Source organism: Rhinopithecus roxellana, chromosome 12 (assembly GCF_007565055.1).
Source record: "Rhinopithecus roxellana isolate Shanxi Qingling chromosome 12, ASM756505v1, whole genome shotgun sequence".
Classification (NCBI taxonomy): domain Eukaryota; kingdom Metazoa; phylum Chordata; class Mammalia; order Primates; family Cercopithecidae; genus Rhinopithecus; species Rhinopithecus roxellana.
The window spans coordinates 4,915,655-4,942,667 of NC_044560.1; the positions used below are offsets into that span (position 1 = coordinate 4,915,655).

The window sequence follows — 27,013 nt, forward strand, 5'->3', positions numbered from 1 at the left end:
TCTCTACTAAAAATACAAAATACAAAAATTAGCTGGGCGTGGTGGGTGCTAATGCTAATGCATTATAATTAGTGTATAATGAGAAGTGAGGAAGACCAGAGGTCACTCTCATCACCGTCTTGGTTTCAGTGGGTTTTCCTGGCTTCTTTACCACAACCTGTTTTCTTTGTGACCTGTGTCTTATGCTGTCCTCCTGTCTCATCCTGTGACTAAGAATGCCTTAACCTTCTGGGAATGCAGCCCAGTAAGTGTGGGGGGATCACCTGAAGTCAGGATCACCTGAATGCAGGAGGTGGAGGTTGCAGCAAACCGAGATGGTGCCACTGCACTCCAGCCTGGGCAACAGAGAGAGACTCTGTCTCAAAAAAAAAAAAAAAAAAAAAAGGCAACTAATTAGAGGTATTTAGAATTTCCCATCTGCCACAGAAAAGGTAGGGGTTTGCAAAGGGGTAGACTCTGATCCTTTTGTTACTTAGGCTTGGAAAGTTAGGATTTTCCTTTCAATTTAGTTCTAGGAAGTCAGCCCGAAACAGCCTTAGGTTCCCTGCCTCCAGACTCTGTTCTCCTGCCTAAAACATATCCATGCACTAGAAGGGTGGTGCACCTGCAGAGAGCAAGGAAGCACCACAGCCCCCCCAAAACCTTGTCCCATGCATCTCCTCCATTTGGCTGTGCCTGAGTTGTATTTTTTTTTTTGAGATGGAGTCTCGCTCTGTTGCCAGGCTGGAGTGCAGTGGCGTGATTTCAGCTCACTGCAACCTCCACCTCCTGGGTTCCAGCAATTCTCCTGCCTCAGCCTCCTGAGTAGCTGGGACTACAGGTGCGCACCACCATGCCCAGCTAATTTTTGTATTTTTAGTAGAGACAGGGTTTCACCATGTTGGCCAGGATGGTCTGGATCTCTTGACCTCGTGATCCACCCGCCTCAGCCTCCCAAAGGGCTAAGATTATAGGTGTGAGCCACCACGCCCAGCCAGAGTAAGAAATTCTTACCAGCCAAGTTTCTGGTCTCTCTCTGTCTCTCTGTATGTGTGTGTAAACGGTAAATGCCACTATTTGTTTTCTCTGCAAGGGTTTGAGTAGTAGAAAAAAAGGATTTGTCAGACAAGTCTTAGGCTGTAGCAAATCTGATGTATTTTGTGCTAAGAATTTGTCTTTCTGTGTTGTTCTGTAATGAAGAGGGGAGTATCACAGGATAGAACGTGGGTTTAGGATGCCTATAAGCCAAGTTTTCAAGCTAGCCCATCAGGTTGGTCAGTTACAAATGTTGCTATGGGTCTCTGAAACCAATGCCAAATGAAATTTCTCTGCCTTGTTTTATGTCCTTAAGAGCTTAACCTTATGGCCATGTGGGGATACTTTCTCTTGGTTTCTGCCATACAGAGGACAGGAATTTGGGGGTACATGTCATAGCCCTAAAAATTATCTTGAGCAGGCCAGGTGTGGTGGCTCACACCTGTAATCCCAGCACTTCGGGAGGCTGAGGCGGGCGGATCACGAGGTCAGGAGATTGAGACCATCCTGGCTAATATGGTGAAACCCCATCTTGGCTGGGCGCGGTGGCTCAAGCCTGTAATCCCAGCACTTTGGGAGGCCGAGACGGGCGGATCATGAGGTCAGGAGATCGAGACCATCCTGGCTAATATGGTGAAACCCCGTCTCTACCAAAAAATACAAAAAACTAGCTGGGCGACGAGGCGGGCGCCTGTAGTCCCAGCTACTCGGGAGGCTGAGACAGGAGAATGGCGTGAACCCGGGAGGCGGAGCTTGCAGTGAGCTGAGAGCCAGCCACTGCACTCCAGCCTGGGCGGCAGAGCAAGACTCCGTCTCAAAAAAAAAAAAAAAAGAAACCCCATCTCTACTAAAAATACAAAAAAATTAGCTGGGCATGGTGGCGGGCACCTGCAGTCCCAGCTACTTGGGAGGCTGAGGCAGGAGAATGGTGTGAACCCAGGCGGCAGAGCTTGCAGTGAGCCGAGATGTGCCACTGCACTAGACTCCATCTCAAAAAAAAAAAAAAAATTATCTTGAGCAGTTGAGAGCCTTTGAAAGCTTGAATTTGGCTACCCTAGACTTCTGGGAATAGCAATAGAAACTGCCCAGGGCCGGGCGCAGTGGCTCACTCCTGTAATCCCAGCACTTTGGGAGGCTGAGGCGGGCGGATCACAAGGTCAAGAGATCAAGACCATCCTGGCCAACCTGGTGAAACTCACCTCTACTAAAAATACAAAAATTAGCCGGGCGTGGTGTCACGCACCTGTAGTCCCAGCTACTCGGGAGGCTGAGGCAGGAGAATCGCTTGAACCCGGGAGGCAGAGGTTGCAGTGATTCGAGTTTGTGCCACTGTATTCCAGCCTGGCAACAAAGTGAGACTCCGTCAAAAAAAAAAAAAAGAAAGAAAGAAAGAAACTGCCCAATGCTGTGTAGCTCAGTAGCTAAGGCTTTGTCTTTTGACAAGGGTGATTCGGGTTGAATTCCTGGCTTCTGAAATGATTCCTTTCTGGTTTGTTATTTGTGTAACTTTGCCATTATTAAGGTTATTTTCCTCCTCATGAATAGCTTCTGATTTCCTGTCTTGGATTTTCCTTTCTCTAAACTACCCTTGGGAAGATTCTAAATCTTGTTTGAAAAAAAAAAGAGGAACTGCTGGCCAGGCGCAGTGACTCACGCCTGTAATCCTAACACTTTGGAGGCCGAGGTGGGTGGATCACCTGAGGTCAGGAGTTCAAGACCAGTCTGGCCAACATGGTGAAACCCCTGTCTCTACTAAAAATACAAAAATTAGCCAAGTGTGGTGGCACATGCCTATAATCCCAGCTACTTGGGAGGATGAGGCAGGAGAATTGCTTGAAGCCGGGAGCCAGAGGTTTCAGTGAGCCAAGATGGAGCCACTGCACTCTAGCCTGGGTGACAGAGCAGGACTCTGTCTCAAAAAAAAAAAAAAAGAAAAAGAAAGAAACAAAAATCACCATCCCAGACCCCTGTCAATGTCACCACCTGCCCATCCCTCAGAGTCATCTGCCTCCCACCCCTAGAGCCCTGGTAGCTGCTCAGGTTGCTTGTTTTGGCCAGCTTCCTCACTAGCCTTGAAGGCAGGAATGATAGCTTATTCATTGGTGTGTCTCTTGTGCACCTAGAAGGCTTTCAAATGTTTTTTAAAATGCTGGGATTTCCTAAATTGAAAAGGAAAAACTTCAGAGTCATTTGGACAGGTTTATTGAAGCTGAGCAGTTTCCCCATAATCTAGATGACTTCAGGTTACAGGCTGTGTGGCTCTCTCCAGCCATGAGTCCTCATCACCGAATGGGATGGATAAACATCTGTTCAGTCTGCAATATAATTTGGCATAAAGCTGCAGCCACAAGTGGGCTCTGCTGCTGGATATGGATCAGGCTCTCTGGAATGTCTGTTTGCACACTTGACCTTCACAGAACATTTCCTAGGGCGTAAGGAGGAAGGGAAAAAGAAAGATGAGGTTGCATTTGGTCTGTTTTTACTCTCAACACTTATTTTTTATTTTATTTTAACCCTTTTCTGGAACACTTTTTTTCTTTTTTGAGATGGGGTCTTACTCTGTCGTCGTGGCTAAGTACAGTGGTGAGATCTCGGCTTACTGTAACTCTGCCTCCCAGGCTCAAGCTGTCCTCCCACCTCAGTGCCCCAAGTAGCTGGGACACTACAGGCATGTGCCACAATGCCCGGCTAATTTTTGTGTTTTTTGTAAAGACAGGGTTTCGCCACTGCCTAGGTTGGTCTTTTTTTTTTTTTTTTTTTTTTTTTTTTGAGATGGAGTCTCACTCTGTAGCCCAGGCTGGAGTGCAGTGACACAGTCTCAGCTCACTGCAACCTCCGCCTCCTGGGTCCCGGTTCGAGCAATTCTTCTGCCTCGGCCTTCCGAGTAGCTAGGATTACAGGCATGTACCACCATGCTCTGCTAATTTTTGTATTTTTAGTAGAGACGGGGTTTCACCATGTTGGCCAGGCTGTTCTTGAACTCCTGACCTCGTGATCTGCCCACCTCGGCCTCCCAAAGTGCTGGGATTACAGGCATGAGCCACCGTGCCTGGCCCCTAGGCTGGTCTTGAACTCCTAGCCTCCCAAAGTGCTAGGATTACAGTTATAAGCCACCACACCTGGCCTACTCTCAATACTTCTGACACCAAATGTGTGAGTTTTTAAACTCCTGACACCAGTTGTGTGGTGTCTTTTCTAGTCCCACTTCTCCAACTCTCTGACACCAACTGAGTGTCCAGTAAACCAACTTAATTCGGGCACTAACAACCCAGAGTTAGCACAGACCACATAGGTTAAGGATGCAGTCTCCCAAGAGTGCCTCCAACTTCAGATACCCATCACATTTTCGGACCTCCCATATGTCTGACTGACCAGCTACAAATCAGGTTTTCCCACAACCAACCCCTCCTTGGGCTTGATCATTCGCTAGAAGGGCTCACAAAACTCAGAAAGTCCCTTCACTTACTATTACCAGGTTATTATAAAATAAACAACTCAGAAACAGCCTGATGGGGCTGGGCGCACACGCCTGTAATCCCAGCATTTTGAGAGGCCGAGGCGGGTGAATCGCCTGAGGTCAGGAGTTCAAGAGCAGCCTGGCCAACATGGCGAAACCCTGTCTCTACTAAAAATACAAAAATTAGCTGGGTGAGGTGGTGCATGCCTGTAATCCCAGCTACTCAGGAGACTTTAGGCAGGAGAATCACTTGAACCCAGGAGGCAGAGGTTGCAGTAAGCCAGGATCACGCCACTGCATTCCAGCCTGGGCAGCAGAGCAAGATTCCATCTCAAAAAAAAAAAAAAAAGAAAAAAGAAAGAGCCTGATGGAGGAGACGCATAGGGCAAAGTAGGAAGGGGAAGCATGCAACCCTCCAGCACCTCAGTGTATTCACCACACACATGAATGTTCACCATTCAATGTGGAAGCCCTCCAAACCCTGTGGTTTAGTTTTTAGTGGATGTTTCAGCACGTAGCCATGATTGATTCAGCCATTGGCTATTGGTGATTAGTTCAATCTCCAGCCCCTCTTCCCTCAGGGATGAGGTTGAAAGTTCCAACCCTCTAATCATGCCTTAGATTTTCTGGTGACCAACCCCATCCTGAAACTATCTAAGGACCCTCAGTAGCCAGTCATGTCATTAGCACACAAAAGACCTTTTTTTTTAACTTTGAGACAGGGTCTTACTCCTTCACCCAGGCTGGAATGCAGTGGTGCAGTCATGGCTAACCTTAGCCTCAACTTCCTGGGCTTAAGTAATCTTCCCACCTCAGCCACCCAAGTAGCTGGGATTATGGGCACCTGTCACCACGCCCTGCTAATATTTATTTTTATTTTTTGTGATGGAGTCTTGCTCTTGTCGCCTAGGCTGGAGTGCAACAGTGGATCTCGGCTCACTGCAACCTCCACCTCCTGGATTCAAGCGATTCTCCTGCCTCAGCCTCCTGAGTAGCGCAGACTACAGATGCCCACCACCACACCCAGCTAATTTTTGTATTTTTTAGTAGAGACAGAGTTTCACCATGTTAGCCAGGCTAGTTTCCAACTCCTGACCTCAGATGATCCACCTGCCCTGACCTCCCAAAGTTCTGGGATTACAGGTATGAGCCACTGCCCCCAGCCAATTTTTTGTAGACAGAGTCACACTATGTTGCCCAGGCTGGTGTTAAACTCCTGGACTCCAGTGATCCTCTTGCTGTGTCCTCGCAAAGTGCTGGGATTACGGGAGTGAACCACCAAACCCAGAAACTAAATAATTTTTAATATATTGTGGCTGGGCACGGTGGCTCATGCCTGTAATCCCAGCACTTTGGGAGGCTGAGGGGGGTGGATCACCTGAGGTCAGGAATTTGAGACCAACCTGACCAACATGGAAAAACCCCGTCTCTACTAAAAATACAAAAATTAGCTGGGTGTGGTTTTGGGCTGCTGTAATCCCAGCTACTCAGGTAGCTGAGGCAGGAGAATCACTTGAACCCAGGAGGTGGAGGTTGCATTGAGCTGAGATCAAGCTATTTTTTTTTTTTTTTTTTTGAGACGGAGTCTCGCTCTGTCACCCATGCTGGAGTGCAGTGGCTGGATCTCTCAGCTCACTGCAAGCTCCGCCTCCGGGGTTCACGCCATTCTCCTGCCTCAGCCTCCTGAGTAGCTGGGACTACAGGCGCCCACCACCTCGCCCGGCTAGTTTTTTGTATTTTTTAGTAGAGACAGGGTTTCACCGTGTTCGCCAGGACGGTCTCGATCTCCTGACCTCGTGATCCGCCTGTCTCAGCCTCCCAAAGTGCTGGGATTACAGGCTTGAGCCACCGCGCCCGGCCGAGATCAAGCTATTGCACTCCAGCCTGGGTGACAGAGTAAGACTCTGTCTCAAAAAAAAATAACCAAAACATATGGTAAGTAAGAATCATTCCATGAGTATCCTTAGACCAAAGTACTTCTGTGCCCTGCTTGGGCAGATTTCCTGGATATGCTAGAGAAGAATGATTTGCTATCTGTCTTTTTTTTTTTTTTTGAGACAGTTTCACTCTTGTCACCCAGGCTGGAGTGCAGTGGCATAATCTCAGCTCACTGCAACCTCCTCCTCCCAGGTTCAAGTGATTCTCCTGCCTCAGCCTCCCAAGTAGCTGTGATTACAAGTGCCTGCCACCACACTAGGCTAATTTTTGTATTTTTAGTAGCGACAGGGTTTCGCCATGCTGGCCAGGCTGGTCTCGAACTCCTGACCTCAGGTGATCCATCTGCCTCGACCTCCCAAAGTGCTGGGATTACAAGTGTGAGCCATGGTGCCCAGCCTTCCTTTTCTTTTCTTTTTTCTTTTTTTTTTAGAGACAGGCTCTTCCTATGTTCCCCAGCCTTTACTCAAACTCCTGGGCTCAAGCAATCTTCCTGCCTCGGCCTATCCAGTAACTGGGACTACAGGCAAGTGCCACCACACCCAGCTGTTGTGCATAACTTGAACACCACCTCTTACAACCAACTAATCTAAATCCTCAAACGTATGTGTATTTTCTTTGAAATTCCATATTACATATTTGTGAAGACAAGTTTCTTACTTTGTTTTTTTTTTTTTTTTTTTTTTTTGGAGACAGAGTCTTGCTCTATGCCCCAGGTTGGAGTGCAGTGGCATGATCTTGGCTCACTGCAACCTCTGCCTCCTGGGTTCAAGCGATTCTCATGCCTCAGCCTCCTGAGTAGCTGGGATTATAGGCGCCTGCCACTGCCTGGCTAATTTTTGTATTTTTAGTAGAGACGGGGTTTCATCACGTTGGCCAGGCTGGTCTCGAACTCCTGACCTTAGGTGATCCGCCCTGCCTCAGCCTCCCAAAGTGCTTTTTTATTGTCAGAAGAGTGTGAGATTTGTCCATCTAGAATCAAAATATCTTCAGGGCCTTTGTAATCAAAGACTACCCAGATCCAACTTTAAGGAAACTGCTCTAATTTTGTTTTCAAGGGTCTCACCTAGATTTCACACACACAGTGACAGAGCTGAGAGCACACATTCTTCTCCCACCTGTATTTGAATCTTCACTCTACAGTGTGAAAACACGTAATTCACAATCAAAGCTGATGAAACTTTAAATTATTTTGAGTCTTAAAGGAATGTGATTACGGGACCTGAGTCACGTTTTTTGTTTGTTTGTTTGTGTTGAGACCGAGTCTCACTCTGTCGCCCAGGCTGGAGTGCAGTGGCGCAATCTCGGCTCACCGCAAGCTCCGCCTCCCGGGTTTACGCCATTCTCCTGCCTCAGCCTCTCGAGTAGCTGGGACTACAGGCGCCTGCCATTGCGCCTGGCTAATTTTTTGTAATTTTAGTAGAGACGGGGTTTCACCATGGTCTCGATCGCCTGACCTCGTGATCTTCCCGCCTCGGCCTCCCAAAGTGCTGGGATTACAGGCGTGAGCCACCGCGCCCGGCCAGGACCTGAGTCATGTTAAAGGCAGCTGTAACCTAGACAGCTATAACCTTAACTTCTCTGGTTATAGATTAGCCTTTTTCTTTACCTACACTGTTTTGTAAAAGACTAAACGGCACCAGAGAAGACTTCCCTCTACTGTTGGTCTTAATTATAGACTCACTTCCCTGTTTCTTCTCTCTTTTATTTCCCAAAGCAGGTGAACTTTTTCCTTCTCTTGCTTTTTTTTGTACTTTTTTTTTTTTTTTTTTTTTTTTTTTTTTTAGTAGAGACGGGGTTTCACCGTGTTAGCCAGGATGGTCTCGATCTCCTGACCTCGTGATCCGCCCGTCTCGGCCTCCCAAAGTGCTGGGATTACAGGCTTGAGCCACCACACCCGGCCCTTTTTCCTTCTCTTATACAAACACCTGTGACTATCACACTGTCTAAGATGGAATGTTAAATATACTCTTAAGATGACAGCAAGAATGAGGGGGAAGAAAAATAAAATAAATATATTCTTTAAACTGGAAAGAAAAAGGAAAAAACTGAGTGGTAACTAATCAAATTCCTGTAACTCATAAAACAGCTTTGTATAGAAAATGTAATCCTGCGAAATTTATTTGTTTTCTATCTGTATAAGTAAGACCTTTCTGGGCGGGGTGGCTCATGCCTGTAATCCCAGCACTTTGGGAGGTCGAGGCGGGTGGATCACCTGAGGTCAGGAATTTGAGACCAGCCTGGCCAACGTGGCAAAACCCTGTCTCTACTAAAAATGCAAAAATTAGCTGGGCATGGCCGGGACCCGGTGGCTTATGCCTGTAAGCCCAGCATTTTGGGAGGCCAAGGTGGGCGGATCACCTGAGGTCAGGAGTTCGAGACCAGCCTGACCAACATGGAGAAACCCCGTCTCTACTAAAAATACAAAATTAGCCCAGCATGGTGGTGCATGCCTGTAATTCCAGCTACTGGGGAAGGCTGAGGCGGAGGCGGAGGTTGCGGTGAGCCAAGATCGCGCCATTATACTCCAGCCTAGGCAACAAGAGCGAAACTCCGTCTCAAAAAAAAAAAAAAAAAATTTAGCTGGGCATGGTGGCAGGCGCCTGTAATCCCAGCTACTTGGGAGGCTGAGGAAGGAGAATCCCTTGAACCTAGGAGGTAGAGGTTGCAGAGGGCTGAGATCGCACCACTGTACTCAAGCCTGGGTGACAGAGAGAGACTCTCAAAAATACAAATGACAATAGGCCAGGCGCGGTGGCTCATGCTTGTAATCCCAGAACTTTGGGAGGCAGAAGTGGGTGGATCACCTGAGATCAGGAGTTGGAGACCAGCCTGACCAATATGGTAAAACCCTGTCTCTACTAAAAATACAGAAAAATTAGCTGGGTGTTGTGGTATGCACCTGGGTGTTGTGGCATGCACCTGTAGTCTCAGCTACTTGGGAGGCTGAGACAAGAGAATTGCTTGAACCCAGGAGGCAGAGTTTGCAGTGAGCTGAGATCATGCCACTGCACTCCAGCCTGGGCGACAGAGCAAGACTCTGTCTCAAAAACAAAACAAAACCAAACAAAAAACAAAAAAGAAAAGGCTATAAAATAATAGTTGTCAGCACATTGTCTCTAGGGAATGTTCTGGAGTGATTGACTTGTCTGAAACTGGATAATGGGAATGGTTGTACACCTGTATATCTTTACTAGAAATTATCAAACTGTACACTTAAAACAGGTGCATTTTTTGGTACATAAAGTATACCTTGATAAAGCCATTAAAGAAAAACACCTCAAGTCCAACAGCTTAAAAGTAAAAGAAGGTGCGGTGGCTCACACCTGTAATCCCAGCACTTTAGGAGGCTGAGGCGGGCGGATTACGAGGTCAGGAGATCGAGACCATCCTGGTTAACACAGTGAAACCCCGTCTCTACTAAAGAATATAAAAAATTAGCCAGGCGTAGTGGCGAGTGCCTACAGTCCCAGCTACTCAGGAGGCTGAGGCAGGAGAATGGTGTGAACCCAGGAGGCGGAGGTTGCAGTGAGCCGAGATTGCGCCACTGTACTCCAGCCTGGGCGACAGAGCAAGACTCTGGCTCAAATAAATAAATAAATAAAAAGTAAAAGAAGAAAAACAAAAACTCCAAGAGTCATATTCCAAGAAATTAAATTTTTATTACAAGCGGCCACACCTGTAATCCCAACACTTTGGGAGGCCCAGGGGGGCTCATCACTTGAGGTCAGGAGTTCAAGACCAGCCTGGCCAATATGGTAAAACCCCATTTCTGCTAAAAATACAAAAATTAGCTGGGTGTGGTGGTGCATGCCTGTAATCCCAGCTACTCGGGAGGCTGAGGCAGGAGAATCGCTTGAACCTGGGAGGTAGAGGTTGCAGTGAGCTGAGATCGCACCACTGTACTCCAGCCTGGGTGACACTGGGTGACAGAGGGAGAGACTCCGTCTCAAAAAGAAAAAGTAAGACATTAACTTTTCAGCTTGGGTGTACTGACCACATTCCTTTGGAGTCTGTATTTCCTGGATGGCTGTCTTTGGCTTCCTGCCTGAATAAACCCTTATTTATTCATTTTTTTTAAATGGCCTCTGTCAACGGCCGGGCGCGGTGGCTCAAGCCTGTAATCCCAGCACTTTGGGAGGCCGAGACGGGGCGGATCACAAGGTCAGGAGATCGAGACCATCCTGGCTAATACAGTGAAACCCCGTTTCTACTAAAGAATACAAAAAACTAGCCCAGCGATGAGGCGGGCGCCTGTAGTCCCAGCTACTTGGGAGGCGGAGGCAGGAGAATGGCGTGAACCTGGGAGGCGGAGCTTGCAGTGAGCTGAGATCCGGCCACTGCACTCCAGCCTGGGCGACAGAGCCAGACTCCGTCTCAAAAAAAAAAAAAAAAAAAAAAAAAAACGGCCTCTGTCACCAGGCTGTAGTGCAGTGGTGTGATCTCAGCTCACTGCAACCTCCGACTCACTGGTTCTGGCGATTCTCCTGCCTCAGCCTCCTGAGTAGCTGGGATTACAGACACGTGCCACCACGCCTAGCTAATTTTTGTATTTTTAATAGAGACAGGGTTTCACCAAGTTGGCCAGGATGATCTTGATCTCCTGACCTCGTGATCCGCCCACCTCGACCTCCCAAAATGCTGGGATTACAGGCGTGAGCCACTACGCCCGGTCTGAATAAACACTTTTAAACTGGATTCTGATGCTTTTGACAGTAGCCTTGGGGAATTTCAAAATTCCAATTTAATTATGAATGGGAAGAATAGTGTCCTTTTCACAGGATTGTGATGAAAATTAAATGAAATAATGCACTCAAAGGATTGAGCACAGTAATTGGGCCCCAAATCATCACTCCAAAGATGTGAGCTACTATATTTATCTATGTATATCTATGTATACATAAAGTAGCTATTACATAGAAAAGGTAAGAATTGTTCCATGAGTATTTGCATGTTATCTTCCTGCCTCTGTTGGAATATTTGACTGTTTCATTTAATATAAGATGAGACAGGCCGGGCGCGGTGGCTCAAGCCTGTAATCCCAGCACTTTGGGAGGCCGAGACGGGCGGATCACGAGGTCAGGAGATCGAGACTATCCTGGCTAACATGGTGAAACCCCGTCTCTACTAAAAAATACAAAAAACTAGCCAGGTGAGGTGGCGGGCGCCTATAGTCCCAGCTACTCAGGAGGCTGAGGCAGGAGAATGGCGTGAACCCGGGAGGTGGAGCTTGCAGTGAGCTGAGATCCGGCCACTGCACTCCAGCCGGGGCGACAGAGCAAGACTCCGTCTCAAAAAAAAAAAAAATAAAATAAAATAAGATGAGACTACAGGCATGCACCACTATGCCCAGCTAATTTTTGTATTTTCAGTAGAGATGGGACAGGTGTGGTGGTGGCTCATGCCCGTAATCCCAGCACTTTGGGAGACCGAGGCAGGAGGATCATGAGGTCAAGAGATTGAGACCATCCTGGCTAACACGGTGAAACCCCGTCTCTACTAAAAATACAAAAATTATCTGGGTGTGGTGGTGCGTGCCTGTAGTCCCAGCTACTCGGGAGGCTGAGGCAGGAGAATCGCGTGGACCCAGGAAGTATAGGTTGCAGTGAGCCAAGATCGTGCCACTGCACGCCAGCCTGGCAACAGAGCGACACTCTGTCTCGAAAAAAAAAAAAAAATAGTAGAGATGGGATTTCACCATGTTGGCCAGGCTGGTCTCCTGACCTCAAGTGATAGATCCATCTCAGCCTCCTAAAATGCTGGGATTACAGACGTGAGCCACCGCGCTCGGCCTGATGTATCCTTTAATACCGTATCATCTCACTGAAAACAAAATGTGGTGGATACCAGGTGGAGTTTGTCTCCTTCGATCCAATGGGTCCAGCCTCTGTTCTTCTTTTCTCCCTTCTGGACACAGGTGAGCCTGTCATTGTCCCAGATAACCAAGCTCTGCATCAGGAGAGGAGAAAATGTTAGCGTGCCCTGGCAGGATCCTCAAGTGTTACCAAGTAGAATGCCAAGCTAGCCTTGCAAAATTAACAGCCTACTTATTGCTTTTTTTTTTTTTTTTTTTTTTTTTTTGAGACAGAGTCTCGCTCTGTCGCCCAGGCTGGAGTGCAGTGGCGCCATCTCGGCTCACTGCAAGCTCCGCCTCCCGGGTTTACGCCATTCTCCTGCCTCAGCCTCCCGAGTAGCTGGGACTACAGGTGCCCACCACCACGCCCGGCTAGTTTTTTTGTATTTTTTAGTAGAGACAGGGGTTTCACCGTGTTAGCCAGGATGGTTGCGATCTCCTGACTTCGTGATCCGCCCGTCTCGGCCTCCCAAAGTGCTGGGATTACAGGCTTGAACCACTGCGCCCGGCCCCCCGCCTAATTTTTGAATTTTTTTTTTTTTTGAGATGGAGTCTCGTTCTGTCGCCCAGGCTGGAGTGCAGTGGGGTGATCTCGGTTCACTGCAAGCTCCGCCTCCCGGGTTTACGCCATTCTCCTGCCTCAGCCTCCTGAGTAGATGGCACTACAGGTGCCCGCCACCATGCCCAGCTACTTTTTTTTTTTTTTTTTTTTTGTATTTTTAGTAGAGACGGGGTTTCACTGTGTTAGCCAGGATGGTCTCCATCTCCTGACCTCGTGATCTGCCCGCCTTGGCCTCCCAAAGTGCTGGGATTACAGGCATGAGCCACCGCGCCCGGCCAATTTTTGAATTTTTTGTAGAGACAGGGTTTTGCCATGTTGCCCAGGCTGGTCTCGAATTCCCGACCTCAGGTGATCTGCCTGCCTTGGCCTCCCAAAGTGTTGGGATTACAGGCGTAATCCACCACACCTGGCATTGTTTTAAAATTTACCTTGCATTTTCTGTTGTCCAGGCCTTTGTTATCTTCCTCAAATTCTTCTCCAATTTTAAATTTCACAAAATAGTTCCTTAGGCTGCTGTTCGTGTGGATGGTAAAAGAATCCTCATTCTGCTCAATCACTTTCTGTGGCTTCAGCAACTTGGCTATTTTACGAGTGGCAAAGTCAATACCTTAAAAATAATTTTTAAAAATATTTGAACATTCGCTTGAGATGCAAAAGTGAAGAATTTGGCAGCTGTTCTCGAAATCACTGCATGTAATTGTTAGCACTTCCTGTACAACTTCAATGTTTTTTGCTGCTGAAATCAGATCTACAGGGAACCGTCTTGGCAAACTGCCAACCACAGCCTGACTAAAAAGTTTGCACATGCCAGGTACAGTAATCCCAGCACTTTGGGACAGAGAGACAGGAGGATTATTTGAGCTCAGGAGTTTGAGACCAGCCTGGGCAACATAGCAAGACCCTGTCTCTATAAAAAAATATAAACTGTCAGCCAGGCACGGTGGCTCACACCTGTAATCCTAGCACTTTGGGAGGCCAAGGAGGGCAGATCACCTGAGGTCAGGAGTTTGAGACCAGCCTGACCAACATGGAGAAACCCCATCTCTACTAAAAACTACAAAATTAGCCGGGCATGGTGGCACATGCCTGTAACCCCAGCTACTCGGGAGGCTGAAGCAGGAGAATTGCTTGAACCCGGGAGGCGGAGGTTGCGGTGAACTGAGATCACACCACTGCACTCCAGCCTGAGCAACAGAGAGAGACTCCATCTCAAAAAAAAAGGAAGAAAGAAAAAATCAAAGGGACAGGGTTTAGGCCCCCCAATCCAGCCTCAGTCACAACTCTGCCTTTTTCTGCCTTACGTATTTACACTTTGAATTAAGAGAGCATTTGAACAGTTTCTCAACAACAATGAAAACAAAACTAAAAAACCACTGGATTCATGTATATACCTCTCTCTCTCTCTCTATACACACACACACACACATACACACACACACACACACACATATATACCTTTTTTTTTTTCTTTTTTTCTTTTTTTTCCAAGACACAGTCTCACTCTGTCACCCAGGTTGGGGAAAACAGTGGCACGATTTCAGCTCACTGCAACCTCCACTCCTGGGTTCAAGCAATTCTCTTGCCTCAGCCTCCTGAGTGACTGGAATTACAGGCTTGCATCACCACACCCAGCTATGTACTACAACGTATTTATAAATCTCTTTTTTTTTTTTTTTTTTTTTGAGACGGAGTCTCGCTCTGTCACCCAGGCTGGAGTGCTATGGCCGGATCTCAGCTCACTGCAAGCTCCGCCTCCCGGGTTCACACCATTCTCCTGCCTCAGCCTCCCGGGTAGCTGGGACTACAGGCGCCGCCACCTCGCCCGGCTAGTTTTTTGTATTTTTTAGTAGAGACGGGGTTTCACTGTGTTAGCCAGGATGGTCTCGATCTCCTGACCTCGTGATCCGCCCGTCTCGGCCTCCCAAAGTGCTGGGATTACAGGCTTGAGGCACCGCGCCCGCTGCCCGGCCTATCTTTTTTTTTTTTTCGAGACAGGATCTCATTCTGTCACCCAGGCTGGAATGCAGTGGTGCAATCATGGCTCACTGCAGCCTCAACCTTTCAGGCTCAAGTGATTCTCCTATCTCAGCCTCTCGAATATCTGGAAACTACAGGCACATGCCACCATGCCTGGAAATGTTTTAAATATTTTCTTGTAGAGATCAGGTCTCACTATGTTGCCCAGGTTGGTCTCGAACTCTTGGGCTCAAGCAATCCTCCCACCTCAGCCTCCCAAAGTGCTGGGATTACAGACGTGAACCACCCTGCTCAGCTAGAAATCTTGAATAAGCTTTAAAAAAGAGTTCCACAGGGAAACATGGAATGCTAAGAAGATGAAGATCAGGGTTTGGAATCCCAGTTCCACTTAGTGCCTTTGAGCATATTATGTAGCTAGAAATAAACACCACTATTTTAAATAATGGCCAGGTGACAACTCAGCAGGGAGCTGAAAGAAGAATCAAGCCACGCAGATTTCTGGGAAAATAGTTTAAGGCAGAAATCCAGGGAGCCCTGGGAGTCTGAGGAAGGGTGTGTCAGTGTGTTTTGGGAACTCTGAGGAGCCTAGGGTAGCTGCAGCAGAATTAGGGAGAGGGAGGAGGAGAGGAGTTAGAGATGAGATGTGATTCTAGCTGGCCGCGGTGGCTCATGCCTGTAATCCCAGCACTTTGGGAGGCAGAGGCAGGTGGATCACCTGAGGTCAGGAGTTCAAAACCAGCCTGGGCAACATGGCAAAACCCCATCTCTAGAAAACAAAAATTAGCTGAGCATGGTGATGCGCCCCTGTAATCCCAGCTACTCAGGAGGCTGAGGCAGGAGAATCACTTGAACCCAGGAGGTGGAGGCTGCAGTGAGCCGAGATTGTGCCACTGCACTCCAGCGTAGGTGACAGAGCAAGACTCCATTTCAAAAAAACCCCAAACAACAACAACCAAAAATAAAACAATAGTATAAATGTCCTCATCCTAAGAAAAAATTTTTGTAGCCAGGCGCAGTGGCTCATACCTATAATCCCAACACTTCTGGAGGCCAAGGTGGGAGGATCACTTGAGCCCAGGAGTTCAAGACCAGGCTGGACAACATAGCAAGACCCCATATCTATTTAAAAAAAAAAAAAAAAACAGCTGAGGCTGGGCATGCTGGCTCACACTTGGGCTGAGCTGAGGCAGGAGAATCAGTTGAACTCAGGAGGCAGAGGTTGCCATGAACTCAGATCGAGCCACTGCACTCCGCCTGGGTGACAGAGTGAAATTCCATCTCAAAAACAAACAAACCAACCAACCAACATCTCAAAAACCATCTGGGCATAGTGATGCATGCCTATGGTCTCAGCTGCAAATAAAAAAGCCTGCGTGTATTTGTTTAAATCTAGAACTCCAGTTTTTAGTTTGAGATGCAATATGATCCAGGCTTTACTGGTTTTCAACAATATTTAAGTATTGACACCAAAACTTTAAAATCACTTCCTATTACTATTATTTTTTTGAGAGAGGGTCTCATTCTGTTGCCCAGGCTGGAGTGCAGTGGTGGGACCTTGGCTCACTGCAGCCTTTGCTTCCCAGGCTCAAGAGATCTTCTCAGCTCAGCTCCCAAGTAGCTGGGGCTACAGGCATGTGCCACCACACCCGACTAATTTTTTAATTTTTCTTTCATTAGACATGAAGTTTCACCATGTTACCCAGGCTCATTTCCTATTATTAATATGACCAAGCCAAACTTACTGCTGACTTTCCTTAAACCCTATTATGTAAGCAAAACAAAACCCAATAACTTTAGACTAACAATGACTTTAGAGTCATGATTTTAAGCAGTTATGCTTTCAATATTTTTGAGGCGCCGGGCACGGTGGCTCATGCCTGTAATCCGAGCACTTTGGGAGGCCGAGGCAAGTAGACTAACACGACCAGCCTGACCAACATCGAGAAACCCTGTCTCTACTAAAACTACAAAATTAGCTGGGTGTGGTGGTGCATGCCTGTAATCGCAGCTACTCCAGAGGCTGAGGCAGGAGAATCACTTGAACCTGGGAGGCAGAGGTTGAGTGAGCTAAGATTGCACCATTGCACTCCAGGCTAGGCAACAAGAGCAAAACTCCATCTCAAATAAACAAATACATACATACATACATACATACATACATACATAAATCTGGTTGGGCGTGGTGGTTTACGCTTGTAATCCCGGCACTTTGGGAGGCCGAGACGGGCAGATCACCTGAGGTCAGGAGTTCGAGACCAGCCTGACCAACATGGAGAAACCCCGTCTCTACTAAAAATACAAAATTAGCCGGGCGTGGTGGCGCATACCTGTAATCCTAGCTACTCAGGAGGCTGAGGCAGGAGAATTGCTTGAACCCGGGAGACAGAGGTTGTGGTGAGCCAAGATTGCACCATTGCACTCCAACCTGGGCAGCAAGAGCAAAACTCCAAAGCTCCGTCTAAAAAAACAAACAGAAAATCTGTGAGGCAGGCTGGGCGTGGTAGTTCACGCCTGTAAGCCTAACACTTTGGGAGGCTGAGGCCGGCAGATCACCTGAGGTCAGGAGTTCGAGACCAGCCTGGCCAACATGGCAAAACCCCATCTCTACTAAAAATATAAGAATTAGTAAGGCGTAGTGGGGGATGCCTGTAATCCCAGCTACTCTGGAGGCTTAGGCAGAAGAATCTCTTGAACGCAGGAGGTGGAGGTTGCAGCGAGCTGAAATCTCACTACTGCACTCCAGCTTAGGTGACAGCGCAAGAATCCATCTCAATAAATAAATAAATAAAATAGGCCGGGCGCGGTGGCTCAAGCCTGTAATCCCAGCACTTTGGGAGGCCGAGACGGGCGGATCACGAGGTCAGGAGATCGAGACCATCCTGGCTAACACGGTGAAACCCCGTCTCTACTAAAAATACAAAGAACTAGCCAGGCGAGGTGGCGGGCGCCTGTAGTCCCAGCTACTCCGGAGGCTGAGGCAGGAGAATGGCGTAAACCCGGGAGGCAGAGCTTGCAGTGAGCTGAGATCCGGCCACTGCACTCCGGCCCCGGCGACAGAGCAAGACTCCGTCTCAAAAAATAAAAAAAAATAAAAAAAATAAAAATAAAAATAAAAAATAAAATATGTGAGGCAATCTGTTGTTAGTAAATTTACAATCTGCACTACTCATGTGGGGCAGGTGAGTCCCAGAGTGGAGATTAGCCTGCGAAGGTTCTTGGCTTTGCCCAGGAAAGAATTCAAGGGCAAGCCAGAGGCAGAAGAAAACAGCTTTATTGAAGAAGCAGTGTCCCAACCCTGTGACTGCTCCTGCAGAAAAGGGCTACCCCATGGCAGAGAGTAGCAGCTCAGGGCAGTTTTATAGTCATTTTTTTTTTTTTGAGACGGAGTCTCGCTCTGTCCCCTAGGCTGGAGTACAGTGGCGCGATCTCGGCTCACTGCAAGCTCCGCCTCCCGGGTTGACGCCATTCTCCTGCCTCAGCCTCCTGAGTAACTGGGACTACAGGCGCCCGCCACCTCGCCCGGCTAGTTTTTTTTTTTTGCATTTTTTTTTTTTTTTTTTTTCAGGTCAGACGGGAAATGTGCCAATGTCATAACAAGGATTCAATAAGGTGGCACATCTCACACAAACGTGTGAACACCCAATCATCATACGTCATGAACTACAAAAGGATCGTTTTTTTTTTTTGCATTTTTTTAGTAGAGACGGGGTTTCACCGTGTTAGCCAGGATGGTCTCGATCTCCTGACCTCGTGATCCGCCCATCTCGGCCTCCCAAAGTGCTGGGATTACAGGCTTGAGCCACCGCGCCCGGCCTTGTAGTCATATTTATACCCACTTCTAGTTATATGCAGGGTAAGTAGTGGTTTTTTGTTTTTGTTTTGTTTTTTGAGATAAGAGTTTTGCTCTTGTCACCCAGGGTGGCAGTGCAATGGCAGCATCATCTTGGCTCACTGATTGCCTCCGGGATTCAAGTGATTCTCCTGCCTCAGTCTCCTGAGTAGCTGATGTGGGGAAAAGAAAGAGAGATCAGCCTGTTACTGTGTCTATATAGAAAGTAGACATAAGAGACTCCATTTTGTTCTGTATTTGACATGCTGTTAATCTGTGACCCTACCCCCAACCTTGTCCTTGCAAGAGACATGTGCTGTGGTGACTCAAGGTTTAATGGATATTGGGCTGTGCAGGATGTGCTTTGTTAAACAAGTGCCTAAAGGCTGCTTGATGGTTAAAGGTCATCACCATTCTCTTAATCTCAAGTAAGAGAAAAGCATTTGTCTCCTGCCCGTCCCTGGGCAATGGAACATCTCCGTGTAAAACCCATTGTGTGCTTTGTTTACTGAGCAAGGAGAAAACCGCCTTTAGGAATAAGGTGGGACTTGCTGGAGCAATGCTGCTAAAAGGTTTATGGAGAGTTTGCATATGCATCTCAACGCACAGCATTTTCCTTTAAACTTATTCATGTTACAGGGATTTTTGTCTATATGTCTTACTGCTGATTTCCTCCCTACAGTGATCCTATTGTCCAGCCACTCCCTTATCTTTTTTATGGTAAAGACAATTATCAATAAATACTAAGGGAACTCAGAGACCGGTGCCGGCGTGGGTCCTCTGTAAGCTGAGCGCCGGTCCCCTGGGCCCCGCTTTTCTTTCTCTATACTTTGTCTCTGTGTCTTATTTCTTTTCTCAAGTCTCTCGTTCCACCTAACGAGAAACACCCACAGGTGTGGAGGGGCAGCCCACCCCTTCAGCTGAGACTAACTACAGGTGCCCACCACCATGTCCGGCTAATTTTTGTATTTTTGGTAGAGATGGGTTTCACCATGTTGGCCAGGCTGGTCTCGAACTCCTGACCTCAGGTGATCCACCCACCTCAGCCTCCCAAAGTGCTGGGGTTACATGCCTGAGCCACCACACCCAGCTAAGGAGTGGTTTATGCAGACATTTCTAGGAAAGGGGTAGTAACTTTTGGGTCCTCTGGTCATTGAAAGGGGTGCTAACTCCAGGTGTTGCCATGGCAACGGTAAATTGACATGGCACACTGTTGTATGTGTTTTATGGAAAGCTGCTTCCATCCCATCCCTGTTTTAGTTAGTCCTCAGTTTGGTCCGCTGTCCCAAGCCTGGCTTCTGGAGTTGAGCCCTGCTTCCTACCTCACTACCATGTTGCAACATTGTTACTTCACAGATTTGCAGCTATAAGGCTGGCCTCTTTTTTTTTTTTTTTTTTTTTTTGAGACGGAGTCTCGCTCTGTCGCCCAGGCTGGAGTGCAGTGGCCGGATCTCAGCTCACTGCCAGCTCCGCCTCCCGGGTTCACGCCATTCTCCTGCCTCAGCCTCCCGAGTAGCTGGGACTACAGGCGCCCGCCACCTCGCCCGGCTAGTTTTTTTGTATTTTTTAGTAGAGACGGGGTTTCACTGTGTTAGCCAGGATGGTCTTGATCTCCTGACCTTGTGATCCGCCCGTCTCGGCCTCCCAAAGTGCTGGGATTACAGGCTTGAGCCACCGCACCCTGCCAAGGCTGGCCTGCCAAGTTTGGGCTCTAAGACCAAAACTTACTTTGAATTAGCTTGAGTTCTGGGCCAGGTACAGTGGCTGAGGTCTGTAATTTCCAGCACTTTGGGAGGCCAAGGCAGGCAGATCACTTGAGGCAAGGAGTTCAAGATCAGCCTGGCCAACATGGTGAAACCGCATCTCTATCAAAAAATAAAATAAAAATTAGCTGGGCTTGGTGGTCTGTACCTGTAGACCTGGCTGCTGGGGAGGCTGAGGTGAAAGGATTGCTTAAGCCTGGAAGGAGGAGGTTGCAGCAAGCCAAGATGGTGCCACTACACTCCAGCCTGGGCAACAAAGTGAGATCCTATCTCAAAAAATAAAAATAAAAATAAAATAAAATGAATACATTGGCATAAGTTCTGGTTACTTTCTACCAGGTTCACACTTACTAGGACCTCAACAGTCCAAAAGGCTATATTCCTCATAAGGCTGTTAACCAGGTCAAGCCATGCTTTTTCATCCGTTAGATTGTGTTATATAGAAAATAAGACATTTGAGGCCACGCGCGGTGGCTCACGCCTGTAATCCCAGCACTTTGGGAGGCCGAGGCTGGCGGATCACGAGGTCAGGAGATCGAGACCATCCTGGCTCACATGGTGAAACCCCATCTCTACTAAAAAAATACAAACAATTAGTTAGGCATGGTGGCGGGCGCCTGTAGTCCCAGCTACTCGGGAGGTTGAGGCGGGAGAATGGCGAGAACCCAGGAGGCGGAGCTTGCAGTGAGACGAGATCGCGCCACTGCACCTCCAGCCTGGGTGGCAGAGCGAGACTCCCATCTCTTTTTTTTTCTTTTTTTTGAGACAGAGTCTCGCTCTGTCGCCCAGGCTGGAGTGCAGTGGCCAGATCTCAGACTCCATCTCAAAAAAAAAAAAAAAAAGACATTCAAGTAGGAGGGAACAGTCCGATGACATGCTATTACAAATGTGTGAGCATTTACACTTGAGGGTAGGATTTCAAAGGAGTCCACACAAATGTACACTTATCTAAGCTTCAGATGGTTATATTAACCTTTAATCTCAAAGCCACTTCTAATCTTAAGGTGATGTGGGTTGAAGGCAAGAGGGGATCCCTTTAAATCTCAGTGTAGGGCCAGGTGCGGTGGCTCATGCCTGTAATCCCAGCACTTGGGGAGGCCGAGGCAGGCAGGTCACCTGAGCTTAGGAGTTTGAGACCAGCCTGGGCAACATGGTGAAACCCTGTCTCTACTAAAAATGTAAAATTAACTGGGTGTGGGGCCTGTGCGCCTGTAATCTCAGCTACTTGGGAGGCTGAGGCAGGAGAATTGCTTGAACCTGGGTGACGGAGTTGCAGTGAGCTAAGATCCATGCCACTGCACTCCAGACTGGGCAACAAAGCGAGACTCTGTCTCAAAAATTAATTAATTAATTAATTAAATATATCCCAGTGTATACAGTAACCTGGGGCAAGTTGGTACCACCACCACCTTCTCGGGTTCATAACAGGACTAAAGACGAGGACCTGCACAAGTTGGTCAATATATATGGGCATTAACATAGGGCTTCTCCATTCCTGAATAACTGCACCCTCGGTGTTCTTGGCTACTGTGGGGGTACACCAGGAACTCCCAAATCCCAGGTTAGCTCCAAATATTAAAACCCAAGCAAGGCTGAGGCAGGAGGATTGCATGTGGCCAGGAGTTTGAGACCAGCCTGGACAACATAGCAAGACATCGTCTCTGCAAAAAAATTGAAAAATTAGCCAAGTGTGGTGGAATGCTTCTGTTGTCCCAGCTACTTGGAAGGCTGAGGTGGGAGGATCGCCTGAGCACAGGAATTCAAGGCTGCAGTGAGCCGTGATCGCACCACTGCACTCCAGCCTGAGCGACGGAGCAAGACACTGTCTCAAAAAACCCCAAGTAACCTTTCTTCTTTGTTCAAAGACAAGTTGCCGTTCTTCTCACTGCAGTTTGGCAGATGCTGGCAGAGAGTGATACCAGAGCCCGGGTGGGAGCTGCAGGATCAGTTCCTGAACGCTAGTTTTTAGACAAAAGGGAGTGATTTTCTGCCCTCAAATGAGATGCCAGCTGGAGCACATCATGAGATGTGTGCTGTGTATTTGCTGGTGACTTATTTGACCCTTAGCATCACTGCCAACAGGCATTCACCTCACTTCTACTAATAAAAAAGAGGTAATTGGCCAGGCACGGTGGCTCATGCCTGTAATCCTAGCACTTTGGGAGGCCAAGGCGGGTGGATCATGAGGTCAGGAGTTCGAGACCAGCCTGGCCAAGATGGTAAAACTCTGGCCGGGCGCGGTGGCTCAAGCCTGTAATCCCAGCACTTTGGGAGGCCGAGACGGGCGGATCACGAAGTCAGGAGATCGAGACCATCCTGGCTAACCCGGTGAAACCCAATCTCTACTAAAAATAAAAAAAAACTAGCCGGGTGAGGTGGCGGGCGCCTGTAGTCCCAGCTACTCGGGAGGCTGAGGCAGGAGAACGGTGTAAACCCGGGAGGCGGAGCTTGCAGTGAGCTGAGATCCGGCCACTGCACTCCACCCTGGGCGACAGAGCGAGACTCCGTCTCAAAAAAAAAAAAAAAAAAAAAATACAAAAATTAGCCAGGTGAGATGGCGGGCGCCTGTAATCCCAGCTACTCAGGAGGCTGAAGCAAGAGAATTGCTTGAACTCGGGAGGCACAGGTTACGGTGAGCCAAGATTGCACCACTGCACTCTAACAGGCAAGACTCCATCTCAACAACAACAATGAAAAAGAGGTGATCACCGGGTACGGTGGCTCAAGCCTGTAATCCCAGCACTTTGGGAGGCCGAGATGGGCGGATCACGAGGTCAGGAGATCGAGACCATCCTGGCTAACACGGTGAAACCCCGTCTCTACTAAAAATACAAAAAAAAACTAGCTGGGCGAGGTGGCGGGCGCCTGTAGTCCCAGCTACTCGGGAGGCTGAGGCAGGAGAATGGCTGGAACCCGGGAGGCGGAGCTTGCAGTGAGCTGAGATCCGGCCACTGCACTCCAGCCTGGGCAACAGAGCCAGACTCTGTCTCAAAAAAAAAAAAAAGAAAAAAGAAAAAGAGGCGATCATTTATTATTTTCCTAGACCCTACAATTTAAAGATCTAAGTATATATTTGTGATTTTTTATGGAATGTATTTTCCTTACATGTATACGAACAAACATATACATTTAAATTAAATTATATATTCCCATAAATCAGTAAAATTCAGAATTGCTAGCTGAATTCTTTCTTTTTTTTTTTTTTCTTATTGACTTTTTTTTTTTTTTGAGACCAAGTCTCACTCTGTTGCCCAGGCTAGAGTGCAGTGTCGTGATCTGGGCTTACTGCAACCTCCGCCTCTCAGGTTCAAGTGATTCTCGTGCTTCAGCCTCCCGATTAGCTGGGACTACAGGCATGAGCCACCATGCCTAGCTAATTTTTATATTTTTAGTAGAGATGGGGTTTCACCATGCTGGCCAGGTAGGTCTCGAACTCCTGACCTCAGGTGATCCATCCGGCCTTGGCCTCCCAAAGTGCTGGGATTACAGGCATGAGCCACCGTGCCCAGTCTGCTAGCTTAATTTTTTTTTTTTTTCAGGATGGAGTCTTGCTTTGTCTCCCCGGCTAGAGTGCAATGGCGCAATGTCAGCTCACTGCAACCTCCGCCTCCTGGGTTCAAGCAATTCTCCTGCCTCAGCCTCACAAGTAGCTGGGATTACGGGTGCATGCCACCATGTCTTGCCAATTTTTTGTACTTTTAGTAGAGGCAGGGCTTACGTGTTGGCCAGGCTGGTCTCAAACTCCTGACCTCCTGATCTGCCCACCTTGGCATCCCAAAGAGCTGGGATTACAGGTGTGAGCCACCGCACCCCAGCCCCACTCAATTCTTAAGATAAAATGTATTACAGTATTATGGCTGAGCGCGGTGGCTCGCACCTGTAATCCCAGCACTCTGGGAGGCCGAGGCGGGCGGATCACCAGATCAGGAGATCGAGACCATCCTGGCTAACATGGTGAAAACCCGTCTCTACTAAAAATACAAAAAATTAGCCAGGTGTGGTGGCGGGCGCCTGTAGTCCCAGCTACTCAGGAGGCTGAGGCAGGAGAATGGTGTGAATCTGGGAGGTGGAACTTGCAGTGAGCTGAGATGGCGCCACTGCCCTCCAGCCGGGTGACAGAGTGAGACTCCATCTCAAAAAAAAAAAAAAAAAAAAAGTATTACAGTATTATGTAAACAACCACTTCAGTGCTGTAAGTGTGACCTAAGTACTTAGCACTTTAACAAATTGATGTAAGCACTTAGTACTTTAACAAATTAGATCTGAAGTTGAAACACAGTTGCTGGTTTTCAGAAAACTTTTGGATTTATGGGTTTCAGGATAGAGTACCTCAAAACATGGCACCTTAATGTATTAGTCCGTTTTCATGCTGCTGATAAAGACATACCCAAGAGTATGTCTTTAGTAACTTACAGAGAAAAAGAGTAACTTATAGAGAACTTATAGAGAGTAGCTTATAGAGAAAAAGAGGTTAACCGACTCACAGTTCCACGTGGCTGGGGAAGCCCAGAAATCATGGCAGAAGGCAAAGACACGATTTACATGGTGGCAGACAAGAGAGAATGAGAGCCACATGAAAGGGGAAACCCCTCATAAAAGCATCAGCTCTCATGAGACATTCACACATTCACTACCGCGAAAACAGTATGGGGAAAACCGCCCCCATGATTCAATTATCTCTCATCAGGTCCCTCCCACAACACATGAGAATTATGGGAGCTATAACTCCCATATGAGATTTGGGTGGGGACACAGCCAAACCATATCACTTGGCATTTGAGGAAATAACAGAAGCAGGAAGGTCCCCTTCAGACCTTCTTCTGCCCCTCTTCCCTGAAGCAGTCCATAGAAGAATTCTCCGCTCTTCCTCTGAAGATCATAAGACTCTCAAGTGAGAGGTGCCTTTCCCATACCCAGAGGAACACTCTTATTTCTTGGGATATGAAAGACCAAAATAAATGCCCCTTTATCAACTAAGATGGACCCTAAGGTTAAGAAAACAAAAATTGCCTACGGGTCAAGGGTTCAATGATCGGCCGGCACGGCAACTTCCCAGAGTCCTAAAGCTACAAGAAAAACTACACTCGTGGTAGGCGCGGTGGCTCACACCTGTAATCCCAGCACTTTGGGAGGCCGAGTGGGGTGGATCACCAGAAGTCAGGAGCTCAACACCAGCCTGACCAACATGGTGAAACCCCGTCTCTACTAAAAGTACAAAATTAGCCGGACGTGGTGGCGCACGCCTATAATCCCAGCTACTTGGGAGGCTGTGGCAGGAGAATCTCTTGAACCGGGGAGGTGGAGGATGCAGTGAGTTGAGAGTCCGCGCACCGTCGGCACCGCGATGAGGGCGGGAAGCGCAGCGGGGGCCCGCAGGAGCCAGGACGCCGCGGGCCGCCAGCCCTGGCGGGAGGCGGCGGTCGGGCACGCCTGGGACCGAACCAGGCTCTGCACTCCCGCGCGCGCCCGGACCTGAAGGATCGTCCGCGGGTTCCGGGATTCTGCGTCTCCGACCGGCTCCGGGTGCGCCGCGGGACCTCGCTGGGGGAGCCATGGCGCGCCGGGGGTCCCGGGGCCCGTGCGGAAGGCGGCTGAGGGGAGGGCCGCCGGGCGGAGGCTTCGGTCCGGGGCGTCTCCTCCCCGGCCGGACCCCCAGTCTGCAGTCTCCGCGGGTCTGCCGCGTGCGGGTAGAGACGGACGTGGGGCTGGACGCGGGGACGGACGGGCGGGGTACCGGCGGCCGGGGGGACGGGGCGTGGAGAGACGGCCGTGGGGACAGGGGCGGGTGGGCGCGGGGAAGGATGCACTGGGGGACGGAAGGACTGGGGTCCCGGGCCCGATGGACGGAGGCGCCAAAGACCGGCGGACTCGGGGCGACTGGGCGACGCTGGGCGCCGCAGGGCGAAGGCACTGACAGCGGACGTACCTACAGGCCCGGCCCGGCCGCCTTCGCCCGACCCCAAGACAGACGGCGAGCCCCGCGCCCCCGCCGCCTCCCCTCCACCCTACCTAGGGCCAGCATGTAGCCCTCGAAGTTGTCGCTGCTGAGCAGGGTCCAGGTACCGCTGAGGTCGGCGGGCATGGTCGGAGGTCGCAGTACAAACTCCGGCGGGCGACCAGAGGCTCGGGCCGGGCCCTATAAACCAGGCGGGGCGGGACGGGTGGGCCGCGCGCGCGCGGGAGGCGCAGGTGGGGCCGAGTGGGTCCCTCTCGCCGCTAGAAGCCGCTGCGCTCCCGGCCGCCTCCGCCCGCTGCTCCTGGCTCTACCCGCCGTGCGGCAGCTCCCCGCTTTTCTTGGGGCTTCCTCTCCTACTGCTTTCTCATGCCCCAGACTGTTTCGGGCCACACTTTCTTCCCTGCTTATATGTTAATGACCCAGGGATGACCTTCAATCTCATGGCATTGAATGTTGTCAGCTTCAAATAACGATATACCCCTCAACGTAACTCTCATGGTCTCAATAAGCAGGAGTTTATTTTTCTTAACAAGCAGTCCTGAGAGAAGTGATTGCTGGTGATGACTCGCACCTCGGTAACACCGCACCTGCGTGGTGGCCTTTCGTTCCTGCTTGTTACCTCCTGGTCATGAGCTGGCAACTGGGTTCCCAGCCAGGACATCCACA

At 48.9% G+C, this 27,013-nt stretch overlaps 1 protein-coding gene and 1 non-coding gene across 2 annotated transcripts; both read right to left on the reverse strand.

Annotated features, from left to right (window-relative positions):
* Nucleotides 1-3,199: 3,199 nt before the first annotated feature.
* Nucleotides 3,200-26,580, reverse strand: RBP7 (retinol binding protein 7). The gene is made up of 4 exons (XM_030912910.1): nucleotides 26,401-26,580; nucleotides 13,251-13,429; nucleotides 12,254-12,355; nucleotides 3,200-3,439 (listed from the first exon to the last, which is right to left on the reverse strand). The coding sequence occupies exons 1-4, from the start codon at nucleotides 26,471-26,473 to the stop codon at nucleotides 3,389-3,391; spliced, it is 405 nt and encodes a 134-aa protein (XP_030768770.1). The 5' UTR covers nucleotides 26,474-26,580; the 3' UTR covers nucleotides 3,200-3,388.
* Nucleotides 18,364-18,471, reverse strand: LOC115892583. Its single transcript, XR_004052449.1, has one exon. It is a non-coding gene; the product is annotated as a small nucleolar RNA U13 (small nucleolar RNA).
* Nucleotides 26,581-27,013: the final 433 nt, after the last annotated feature.

Bases quoted from the DNA above. Each gene is read 5' to 3' on its own strand.
- RBP7 (XM_030912910.1), bottom strand. From the start codon at position 26,473: ATGCCCGCCGACCTCAGCGGTACCTGGACCCTGCTCAGCAGCGACAAC. The intron at 13,430-26,400 runs GTAGGGTGGAGG...ATTATTTTTAAG, and splicing joins GGGCTACATGCTGGCCCTAG to GTATTGACTTTGCCACTCGT. The intron at 3,440-12,253 runs GTATCCACCACA...CTTACGCCCTAG, and splicing joins AAGGAGACAAACTCCACCTG to GAAATGTTCTGTGAAGGTCA.